General features: G+C 42.3%; 1 protein-coding gene across 1 annotated transcript; it reads left to right on the top strand.

Annotated features, from left to right (window-relative positions):
- The first annotated feature begins 875 nt into the window (after nt 1-875).
- On the top strand, nt 876-5381 carry LOC112215512 (suppressor of cytokine signaling 6). Its single transcript, XM_024374585.2, has 2 exons — nt 876-1261; nt 2374-5381. The coding sequence occupies exon 2, from the start codon at nt 2397-2399 to the stop codon at nt 4206-4208; it is 1812 nt and encodes a 603-aa protein (XP_024230353.1). The 5' UTR covers nt 876-1261; nt 2374-2396; the 3' UTR covers nt 4209-5381.
- The last annotated feature ends 7511 nt before the right edge of the window (nt 5382-12892 follow it).

Here is a 12892-nt window from a genome sequence, read left to right as displayed (position 1 = left end):
CACTACACTACTTTGGAAAAGTCCACCGAACTTGGATGATGCTTTTCAGTTTAAATATCGAATAACATCTCCAGAAAAATAATGTTCAATCCCTGTGTACAAACACAAACTGAATTCAGTGAACGCTTGACTGCTGAGTTCATATGGTGCGCCAAGCTGAGCGTTGAGCCTCTGCTCCCCTCAGAAGACAGTGCTGTCATTGTGTGTGAGTGAAAGGGGCAACTATGTGCCTAAAACGACTGTGCATTTCTAAAGTTTAGTGTTTGATTTCATGCTGTACAAAAATAACACTTGTCTCAAAACATAATTTTCTTCCCTCCTTTCTGTCCGAAAGAGCATAAATGGTTTATTCACATTCTCTCAATTTCCATTTCTAAGCCTGCTCTGAATATTGATGAGATACTTGCTAAAGGTGGCTGGTTGCACATTGTCTGAGGTTCTGATTTCTCTGTAAAAGAGGCGGTAACTGCATTTGCAATATTGGGTTTCTCGCCCAAGTTCTTCTTCATGAGTGTCTGTTTTTCAAAATGTGCCCCCAGGACAAATATGGGGTCATGTTATGAGTGCTTCTAAATTCTGCAGCAGTTATCAATTAAAATATAGAATTAATCAAACTACCACCAGGCAGATAATAAAGTATGCAGAAGATACAGAACTTGATACTTGAGAGAGATGCAACCAATAGCTTTAACAAGATAGTGAATTAATTCATTCTAACATTTATTGTAACATTATCTCACAAGAATGGAACTATATACAGGGAGTACATTCTGTATTCATTGGTCTGAGCAATGTGTAAGCCTACAGAATGACATGTTTTATTACAGACACAACATTCTGTGACCCTTTCTCCAGCAGCTATGTCCTGAGGGAATTGTACAAATGGTTTCAACCCTGGATGTGATTCGCTGTATTTCTCAGCCTGCTCTCCTACAATTCAACAAGCAACAAATGCAAGAGAGAGGAAGAGTCCGTCAGAAAGTATTAGAAAAGACAGAGAAAAAAATAGATTGTTGTTGAAAAATTACAATACAGCATAATAAACAGCCAGATAAAACGGGGAACCATTCCAACGCACTTTAATTTTGTTTCGCTAGACACGGTAGCTCCTTCCACGATATGCTTGTGACTGCTAAGCTCGCTTGCTGACTGGCTAAGCTAAGTAGCTAGCTCAGTTCTATCTTCTAAAATACATTTTCAAATTTAGGTAAAACCCAATTCAAGTGTACATTACCACGAATGCAGATGGTAATCTAACGAAGTAAGTACCCAACTAAACAATACTACAGATCGTTTCATTGACTCATAGCTCATGCATGTAGCTAGGCAGCCAAGTTAGCTAGCTAACTTAGTTGACCAGACAACTGTAAACATTCATTCAACACAATGACATTGCCGTCTAACCTTTACTACATTGATATTTAGCTGTCAATGTGAAACTGTCGTAGTATTTGGGATATCTATGATTAATTTAGACCGTTATGGTTACTTAACGGTTTAACATGGAAAATGGCTAACTAATGTTAGATTGCCAGCAAAACCAGACTGTAGGCCCAGCTGGCCAGGTCTATTAGCTTTGTAGCTAACGTGATAGCTAGCTAACTTAACTGGCTAGCGTTCGTAATTTAGCAGCTGGCACAGACAAAACCATGCAGTTTAGCAAAACAGCCAATTTGGCAAATTAGTCATTAGTAATGAAAATACATATTATTTATCAGGCGTGATTGTTTGGATGACCAATATTTATTGTAAAAACATGACATTTTAAGGTTAGCTATAAACGTAATCAATTAGCAAGGGGTTTTGTTTGATTTTTTTGTTGCAATGACTAGTGCCTATAAAATAGCTAACTAGCTATGACCATCAATTCTGTTAATTTTCTCGCTAGTTTAACACCATTTCATTTTTTTCATCTGCTCATAATAATCTGCCAATAATAGTTTGAACACTACACGTGATGTGTAAAGGCACCAGATGCACAACTGCTAAATAATTTTCTGAAAAAATTGCTGCTAAAGACACTAATGTTATGGTGCCATTATGAGACATTGTTTTACGTACAAATGAATGGATTTCAATTTAAATGTACAAACAATATTGCTATACTATTCAACAGTATTTCAACAGCAAGGAAAAACTACAATCACATTAGTCCAACTGAGTCAGCTATTCTAGTCATGTAATGGTAATAACTCTGTACAGTTTATTTGCTGTTTCTAATAATAAGAGTAAGCTTACCAGTAAGTTCAGGTGTGTCTTGAAATGTCTGTAAAGGCATGCATAAGGTAAACTCACACCTAAATGACTTTATTAAAAACAGATTGTAAAAAAACTGTTGAAGTATGTTTTTTATTTATTTGTGTTTCCTCCCAGGGGATGAGTGCTGTGCAGTGTATATGACCAGCTGTCTCCAGCCTGATGGGAGGACTCTGTGGATAGCAGCATCTTCATCAGGACCCCAGGAGGAGAGCAGCCATCCCGTCCCAGTCTCATGTCCCACACCCCTTCCCTGCCAAGGAGGGCCGTTCAGAATGAAGAAAATCAGCCTTAAGACCATCTGCAAGTCCCTCAACATCAACAAGGGCAAGGAAGAAGGAGGGGGGGATTTTGTCATGCTCCAGCAGCCCTCGCCAGCGGTCGACTTCTCCAAGGAAGACTCTCTTTTCAGGGGCTGCTACACCAAAGAGCTGGCGGGCTGCGACCTTGGAGGGGGTGGTGGAGGAGTTGAAGAAGAGGAGAAGGCAGGACACAACAAGGGCCGTTCTAAGAGCGAGAGTCTGATGGGTTCTTTGAAGAGGAGGCTGTCGGCCAAGCAGAAGGCCAAAGTCAAAGGGGGCTCCACAGCCATGGGGTCAGTTGACGATGACGATACCTTCTCCTCCTCTGTGCCCATCAGCTTCAACGAGGTCAAGGCCCATCGGCCGTTACGATCGGCATCCCTCCGCAGCCACCATTACAGCCCCTCTCCCTGGCCCCTGCGGCCTGTGAACTCAGACGAAGCCTGCATCAAGATGGAGGTGAAAGTTAAAGCCATGGTCCACTCTCCGAGCCCCAGCCCCAACTTGAATGGTGTGCGGAAGGATTTCCACCACCAGGACTTCCAGATGGAGGGCATCTTTCAGGAGCAGGCCGTGAAGAACCTCCAGGAGCAGGCAGAGTCCCTGAAGAACCTCCAGCAGCCCCAAAACGGAGACCAGCTGCACCTGAACATTGACGAACACGTGCCTGTAGTCTTGGGCTTCACGCCACAGGACTACATCCAGTACACCATGCCTTTAGAGGAGGGAATATACCCAGAGGGGTCCCACTCTGTCTCTCACTCCTTCTGCCTGGACGGGTCCCTGCCTATGGAGGTGGTGACTGAGGCGGACAGTAGCTCTCTCCACGCTGATCAGCAGAGTCAGGAAGACCAGGATCTGGTGAGTATGAACCTGCCAGTGGACCTCTTCATGGAGTCTGTGAACGGCCTCCTCATCGGCTCTAACTGCGTCATGCTCCAGAGCTCCAGGGTCGATGCCCAACACCCCCCTCCTCCCCCCCTGCCCCTGCTACCCAGCAACGAGATCCCTAGGACTTGCTCTGGGTTCAGTGTTGCGTACAGCCACGTGGCGGAGCGGGTGAGGCACCACTTAAACTTTGACCCCAACTCGGCTCCGGGCATGAGACTAGTGTATGACTCAGTCCAGAGCAGCGGACCCATGGTTGTGACCAGCCTGACCGAGGAGCTGAAGAAGCTAGCCAGGCAGGGTTGGTACTGGGGACCCATAACACGCTGGGAGGCTGAGGAGAAGCTGGCCAACCTGCCCGACGGCTCGTTCCTGGTCAGGGACAGCTCGGACGACAGGTACCTCCTCAGCCTTAGTTTCCGCTCCCAGACCAAGACCCTCCACACCCGCATCGAACACTCCAATGGACGCTTCAGCTTCTACGAGCAGCCCGACGTGGAGGGACACACGTCCATCGTAGACCTGATAGAATACTCCATCAAAGATTCAGAGAATGGAGCCTTCTGTTATTCTAGATCTCGCTTACCAGGGTCCGCCACCTACCCCGTCAGGCTGACCAATCCCGTGTCTCGTTTTATGCAAGTGCGCTCCCTGCAGTACCTGTGTCGGTTTGTGATCAGACAGTACACCAGGATTGACCTGATTCAGAACCTGCCTTTGCCCAACAAGATGAAAGACTACCTGCAGGAGAAGCACTACTGACAGGGTTGACACTGACAGATGGGACAGACAATGCTAGCAACTTGCACTTTTGGGTTCAGTTTAAGAGATTTAACAAAGGTTTACAGACATCCATCGTTTAGACAAGATCGATTGGGTTACATTGGCTCTTTGTTTTTGCCCAGGGATGTGTCCAAAATGGAACCCTATTCCGTATGTTGCGCAGTACTTCTGCCAAAAACACTGGCTATAAGTAGTGCAATAAATTGGTAATGGTGAGCCAGTTCAGATTTGCCCAAGGTGATGTTTCTCAGTGTCCAGTCCCCAATTTCACAGTTAAAGGGTTAAGTCGTTGTCGCTCAGACTCAGTTTCTGGCCAAACCTCCAGAGATCTATCATAGAATATTGTATACGAGTCTGTCACAGAAGTACAAAGCATGATTTAAGAAAACATACTTTATCAACAGTGAGATATGGAGTTATTTCTCTCTCCAGTTGCTGTAGAAGACTGGAAACTCTAGAATGGCAAGTTCAGCCGTCTGAATAACATCAATATTTTGCCTTCTGGCTCAAATTTACAGATTTAAAATAAGGTTTCACTTAACTGGCTTAGGTTTGACATCTTAAAAGGCTGCAGTGAATTAAATGAAAGAAATAAATGGGCTGATTTTAGAGCGTGATCCTTTTGACGCTTCATTTAAACATTTACTTGAAAGATATCCAACAACAACGCAGTGGGGCATATCTTCAGTGTCTTAAACTGAAGTAGAAGCACTGCATTAATGCAATGCAGAGGCCAAAAGTATTTTTAAGCAATGTTTTTGTTGAATTCACCCTGTGAAATTAAGAGGACCTTTTTTTATTTGCCATCCGTCAAGTTGGTTAATGACAACTGCTAGGGCTAATAAGAAACGCAAGCTTTGTGTGGGTGCATGTAGCCTGGACTATTTAATCCCGCCCACTGTAAAAGGTACTGTTAGGATTAGTGATGCACCGATATGACATTTTTGACCGATATCTGATATTTTCCTTACCAAAAAAACACTGATACCGATATTTCAAATTTTTGTAGCCTTTTTAAGCATTCTAGAACAGTTAAATAGTTAACACACACACACATGGGCGCAGCTGTCTAAGGCACTGCATCTCAGTGCAAGAGGCGTCACTACAATTTTGTTGGTATTTACGTATGTCCCCATCACCAGTAAAACATAATCAAAACCTATTTCTTTCACTTACTTGATGTGCTGTTTTGTTGTTCATTTGTTCATTCCTTTCATTCTCAACCAGGATTTCTATGGAATGCTATTTGGGCCTTTGCGTGTCAAAAAATATACTATTTGATGTCAAATAACACTTTTTGATGTGTCAAATTAGTTTGTTGACCAATCAGGACCTGAATATGACTGCACGTCACAATAATTTAACGTGTTCATACATTTTCTACGTAGTTATTACACATTGATTACACTAGCATTCGTATTTCATGTTACAACGTTTCATTGATACGTATGCTATGATGCTGGTAAAGTTGATTCGCGCACCTACAGTGCTGGTCATAAAAAAAGCTAGCTATCTCATGGATGCAAACAATGTTCTTCCCCAAAAACATAGCAAAACGACATCTGTTTCAGTAGCTATAGTTAGTTAGCTAACTATATAGGTAGGTGTCATCTAAAATAACCCTATTTGATTAATGATGGTCGGACCCATCTATGTGAAGCTAGCCACAATAAAGATTAGTCACAATAGTTGACTTTGCGGTTAGCCTTCAAAATAATAGTATGGAATAATTCTACTATTTCTATTCATTTGCATCACTGTCAATGACATACTTTTATTTTGAAGGCAAACCGCAAATTCCATTTGTACATAATCCTTATTGTGGCTAGCTTCACAACACATAACCCAGTCCAGTTGAGCTTCACTAGCCAGATGAAGCTAGCTGGCTGCTTATAACGTTAGTTTTGGGCAACAGGTTTAAGTAGCTATTTATTTTCAGGAACTGAGGTTCAATTTCAATAGGTGAACAACAAGTGGCAACCTAGCTAATACTTACAAGGATTCCTAAATCATTGCTAAGAATAATGAGAATGACTGCAGTTTCTACTTGTCATTGTTTTCAGCCTGGTTGTATTGGTGCTAGCTAGGTACCCCAGAAGTTGCGGTCGAACAAATGAGGCTTTATTACCAACGCGGTATTTTAAACACATCGTTCGTGGCTGGTGTTTGCTGACTTTTTTGTACAGCTTTCACAATGCTACTTGTATATCTTTTGACATGCAAAGACCCAAACGGCGTTCCATAGTATGTATGTCTTGAAGGTAATAGCAGTGACGCTATTGCTGTGTAACTCCAGTAGGGCAACATCGGAGAAATAGAGCACTTGGTAGTGTTAACTGGTGCTCGACCAGTCGGCGAAAGCCAACATTAGCCACGATAGAGAACGGATTTCGCCTTTGAGTTGTCTCCCTGAAATGTTGTTACTCTTTCAAATGACTGCTTGACTTGTTGACTGCTTGACTTGTTGATCCACACAGCAGACATTCTGGGCTAGTTTAGGAACACTGTGTTGCACGTATAGTGCAAAAAATGTACGTGGAGTCATTATGTCATGTACCTTCGTTATGTAGGTATGCACGTTAGCTTTGACATTGGTTTTGCACATCGGGCGTTAAACTAGACATCGGTCGATACCGATGTTGGCATTTTTAGCTAATATCGGCCGATTCCGATATGTTCACCGATATATCGTGCATCCCTAGTTATGATAGATAAATGCTAGTTTATATGTCGCCATGCACTTCTACTTAATATTTATGCAGCAGTATGATAGCTTTTTAAATGCAAATACCGGTAAGTAATGAATAATTAACCTGAAGATAAACATTTGAATGCTTCCCTATTAGGAGTCTGTCACAAAAGCTGCGCTAGGACAAATTAACGTGTCATGTTCCGTACAATATGCTTGCCTCTGCGTGCAGGACCTACTTTTGAAATGTTAAATACAGTAGACTGTAGAGACTTGGACCTTATCACAGTGCACAGGAGAGGGAAGTATAACTGTACAAGTAAAAAGGGAAAGTCACAAATACATAGTTGTTTTTACAGCATTTATCAGTAAGCAAATTGAGGAAACACAAGACGTCTCTTAGTTTTGCCCAGCTGACCCATTCATTTTTTATAGAAAGTGGCTAAATGCTGTTCTGGAGCCTTTTTGTGTCAACATATGAGCTGGACCCTGGTGAAAGGAATAAGCTTAGGCTGAGGGATTTTGGGAAATGCCAGAATAGATTAATATTGGAGCCCCTTCCTCATATTTGGGAGGGAGCCAGGTCAGAGGTACGTGACAGAATTCCCAACTCTGTAATGGCACAATAATGTCCTGCTCGATAGAGAATGAGATCGAGGCTTTTGTGTGTGGTTTGCCCAATGATTTGCATGAGTGATGTCACTGATTGCCATTGCCATGCTGTCTGTCTCGCACTCATGGCAGGATTGCAGTTTGACATTTAAAAATGTATCCCGTGTCATGCTTATTGTCAATGCCCCCTCCACAGAACAATGTTAACTTACATATTCACAGTCTTGCCAGGCTGTTTGTATTGGAACAAAGGGAAAAAGCACACATTATACTACACAAGTGCTCTATAACATATACTTTGACAGGGAGTCACAGTTTTACATATGTTAAAGTGTCTTTTTTGACATCCGTGTCCTTAAAGTATTTGGAAAATGATCTCAGACTTCTTTGGTAGTCACTTGTGTATTGTCTATGCCTAGTTAGTAAATATCGGTTGGTATCTAAGGTGCTTACCATTACACCTGGACACCCATAGGTTAGATTGGATCACTGGATGGTTTTTGCATGTTTAAAAAAGTGTTCCATAAAGACTTATTGGCATTTTATTGCTTTGAAATGGATGCTTTGAAATGGATTAAGGATGTAGGTAATGTGTCAGTTGTGTGTGGAGGGATTGTTGTACTCAGTTACCACTATCATCAGCTGGATGATCTGTGTTTTCTTCATTTTCTGTGACTTTTGTCATTTTGGGAACTAGTAGGGAGTTACTTATTGTTTCTAACAGTCTGTGCCACATACTAAGAGGTTACACCAGGGTAATGGCTGTATGCTTGTTTTAGCAAGGCAACATCTTTTGAACCATCTAAAACAAAGTAATATACACTTGCTCAAAGACAAAGCCATATTTTTTGCATGGTTTTCACCATACTAAGACAATACATACTGTTCACAGGTAACTCTCAATTGTTTCCCCTAACTAATGTCGTCACTCGAATGACAACATTGAAAAATGTCACAACTCGCAGTCCAATGTAAGGTTTGTCACAAGAGCGCATGAATTGAACTCATCAGTTGTGTTGTTATGTCTATGTGTTACAAAGGGTGAGACACCAGCGTCATATCGAAGAACATTGCTAGGTTATGGAGGAATGAAGACGACTAGAATGTGTAAAATTGAAGCAAACTTAAATGTGAAATGAAGATGTTAATTGTTTGACTACAATGTACTTATAATTATTTTATTTCTGTTTTTTTCTGCCATTGTTGTAGCAGATCCAGAAAAACAGGTCCCCAATTGGATAAACACTCACAGATGTTATGGGTGTTTCTCTGCTGTGATCTTCTCTAGTACTTCAGCATCCTGGGATTTATTTTGTTCGTTATTGCCTTCTTATGGGTGATTGTTAGAGGTTGACGCTTGTTTAAACTGCTGAAGTATTTTGAATTCGTTATCAAGCTTCACCCATTTTATATTTGTTGATGTTGCGAATCTCTTCAAATGAAGGTGATTGTTTACAATGATATATTTGGTAAATACCTGTTTTATCCCCTCTCCTATCACAAACCTCTTTGGTACAATTCAAAAACCCTTATTTCTTTAATGTGTTATACACATTTGTGCTGCTTCATGAATATGAATGCCTTGTATTAAGCTATGGGGAAATAGAATGTTGCCATTTAAATGTATGTACACATAATGACTGGTTATCATTTTGGGAGAACAAAGTAGATTTGTAAACAACTATAGTCTGTTAAAAACAATTTGTCGCTATTAGTAAATACTCACCAGAAAAAAAGACATCACTTCAGTTTACATTTTGTTAATTGTCAAATTTTCCAAACGTACATTTTTTTTACTCTTGTATTTTTTTCTTTTGTGGAAAAAAAATCAATAGATGAATTGCACATTTTGGATACAGTTCAAGAAGTTTTTGTATCTGCCGATTTATAAATTGTAAATAAAAACTATATTCCGAATCTGTGGTAAGGTTTTTTCCCTCCATTTGTTTCCAATTTTTTGAGAACACAACTGACAGCCGAGTTTACTTAGGACGGCCAACCGCTGCTTATATCGCCTCTGACAACAGAACATCGTCCCTCAATTTCAGTTAATTTCCCAACAATTGTAATGTTGAGCAGGTGATCAACACTCACTACTTTCAGGCATTTGTCTTTCTCGTGTGTTTCTTCTTTTAATGCCTCTAATTCAGGGATCATCAGCTATATTTCATTCAGCTGCAGGCTGATTTTAATTTTTTCTCTTGAGCAGATGGTCAGAGGGCTGGAACATAGTACCAAATCATTTGTAGACTGCAAGAAGCACAAACAGATATAATATTTTTTGTTCAGAAAACTTGGGAGGCCAAAGAAAATCACCCGTGGGCCAAATTCGGCCAGTTGGGGAACCCTGCTCTAATTCTAACATATTAAAGCCTGAAGGGCAAAACAAAGGGTGCGTTCGTAAATGTACTCATTCTATCTACTCTGTTTTCAGAGCACTCTCATCTGAGTGCCAGAGCGCAGAATACATGAACTTTCAACACCCGTTTTATATGGCTGGTGTCACTAAACATCGGCAAAAAAGGGCAATTCAATTGATGCCAGCAGCACATTTACAGTCACCAACGCTCTGGATAACATGAAAACAGCCTAACCAGCTCTGCTAGGGGGAGTAAACTGGTCAGAGTGAGGTGTTCTCTCATTTGTATCTGGAAATAGCAAGCAAACGTTAGCCAGTTAGCTTGGGTGCTTGACTGCCATTGTGAGGTCAGAACACTCGGATCAACCCTACTCCTCGGGCAGAGCGTCCATTGTGCTCTCTGAATGCTCCTAGAGCGAAATGCTCTGAATTTATGAATGGACAATCTGACCGCTCTGAAATTACAAATACCCAGAGCACACTGGCACTCCAGTTTGAATTTACGAACACACCCAAAGACTTCTCTTTCTATGGTAAGATCCTATTCCTCCTCTTTTCTGACTGGACTTCTTTTTTTAACTTCTTTTCTCACACACTCTATTCTATCCAATTTCCCCTATAACAGTGAATCATCCATAAGTCCCAATACACTTTTGTCCAAATAGAGCAGTTTGTGGAGAAGACCGCATTTTTCACACAAACATGCATCTCCTGTTGTGATGCACAGAGTGAGTTCTGGGTCGTGTTCAGTAAGCATGAAACGGGAAATAATATTTATATTCTGAGGAGGCATTGCCTGAACATTTACCAATTTTGTTCCTACTGATCTTGCATGACCCTAGAGCAGTAGTGTCTTTTTGCCCTGCCGACCGCATTCAGTCTTCACTGAGGTCAGGAGGGCAGTAATGCCTTGCTGTTTTGTGAACATTTGCGGAGGGACATTTTATATATCCTTGTTTTTTACATATCTGATGCGCTCTAAGACTAGCATTCATTTTGCTCTAAAAATGTGTTAAATAAATAGTATTTTTCCAGAAGCGTGGGACCAGTGTAGCGGCTGTGGTAGTTCAAGGAGTAGGAGGTAGGGGAACAGGTAGTTGGAAGGTGCAAGGATGATAGGAGGGAGCCATCATGGAGGTGGTGGGGAGAGAAAAAGGGAGAGTCAGTGTGATTGAGAGAAAGGGAGGAGGAGTGGGAGGAGGAGTAGGAGGTGCGGTGTAATGGTGTCAAGTTTCGATCTCAGATCAGCTCTTACACAGTCTGCATGGTGATGAGGAGGTACAGTCTTGTTAACTGCAGCCTTTGACAGGCCTCTCCAGGCTTCAGAGGTAAAAGATGCACCAATGTTTACTCCCGCCCGCCATGCCGAGCCTTTATGATTTATTCATAGCAGACACTGGTGGTCGCATGTCATAGTGAGATGCCTCCATCATGAAAGGACTTATCTCTCCTTTTTTTTTTCTCTCCTTCCCTCCCACCCGTCTTCTCTGTTTCCAAAATGTTTATTTTTGACTTTAGCAGTCAGTATCAGGAATAAGTTCTCTCCACCAGTTCTGAAAAGCAATACTTACCCAGTGTTATTTTATACTCTCCAGAATCCCTGATTTGATTCTAGTGATGGAATGCTGACATTTGTCTGGTACTTGAAAATCTATTACCTCTGCTGTTTCAGCGATCATTCGAAAAGCACAACTCAGACCAACAAGTACAAAACAACTTGATAAGAGATCTAGCTGCACTTTGTAATTTTGTGAATTTCCTTCACTCATAGAATCAAACCTTCAACCCTAATCCTATTGCTTGCGTCATTTGTTCCCTGCACCGATATCCCAGACTTTGTTACGACTAAAGGTGCTCATCGCCGTGCAAATTCCTTCTCTGTGTGGTTCTTAGTTAAAGACTGTTTACACCGGAGGATCCATCCATCACCCGTCTGTCTCCTCAGATTGATGATGGGACCGGGCCATCTGCCGCGCTGCGTGGCGCACCCATTTGTCACCAGCAAACATGCCTGATGAAGACAGCTCGAATTAGCCAGCAAACATATATATAGGCTCTTTAAATGGACATGCCAGGGCAGGAGGTGCTGGCGCCAGCTCGCGTTGGTGGTACGCCTGGCCTGGGCATGATGAAGCTGAAGGATGGAGGGGGATACCTGCTGGCAACAGATGTCTTTGAGCGGCAGGCAGACTGGCAGAGTGAAAGGTCCAGCTCTATTAATGCTTGTGATCTCATGCCAGCCAGTCCCAAGCCACCCCACCACCAGGCGAGCGAGGCCTGCTCCGCTCCTCTACCATCCATCATGCATTAGCCGTGACTCTGAACTTCAATTAGCTCGGTTAGAAGAAGGGACTGCTTTGGTGATTACACAGGCCTCCTTTGAATGAAGGACTTGTTTGCATAGCTTTACATGACAATGATTTTATAGCTTATTTTATGATGTTAAGTTGGACAAGTTCAGCTGTTTGCGCATTGTGTATTTGACTCATCCGCTGTGTATGTGACGTTTCCACAAATGTCCCCACGTTGGTTTATATCCAGGGTCATGTTCCAATACCTTTACATCATTCCAACCTCACGAGTCAAAAGGCGGCTAGACTTTAGGCTCGTATAATATATCCAACCCACTAGCAGCCTCTGTCACCAGGCACTGGGTTATGTTTACGAACGGTAGTAGCCTCTGTCACCAGGCACTGGGTTATGTTTACGAACGGTAGTAGCCTCTGTCACCAGGCACTGGGTTATGTTTACGAACGGTAGTAGCCTCTGTCACCAGGCAGTGGGTTATGTTTGTGACCGGTAGCTTTCCCTGCCAGATGGCAGCTGCTCCACTGTCTTAAGAGAGATGAGGAAAACACACCCATCACAGTTTGCTGTTTGATTGATCGGAGGTTTCTCTCCCTATCATCAGAGCGATCAGGAGTGGACAACAGGGAACATGCTAAAGTCGTTACGATGGAGAGGAGTATTCACTAAGCACTGAGCAGTGTACGCAGCACCTGA

This window comes from Oncorhynchus tshawytscha, linkage group LG16 (genome assembly GCF_018296145.1).
Source record: "Oncorhynchus tshawytscha isolate Ot180627B linkage group LG16, Otsh_v2.0, whole genome shotgun sequence".
In the NCBI taxonomy this organism is placed as follows: Eukaryota; Metazoa; Chordata; class Actinopteri; order Salmoniformes; family Salmonidae; genus Oncorhynchus; species Oncorhynchus tshawytscha.
The sequence above is the reverse complement of the archived record's forward strand: the minus strand, read 5'-3'. Positions and strand labels throughout refer to the sequence as shown.

Coding starts and splice junctions, on each gene's coding strand:
- LOC112215512 (XM_024374585.2), top strand. CDS start 2,397: ATGACCAGCTGTCTCCAGCCTGATGGGAGGACTCTGTGGATAGCAGCA.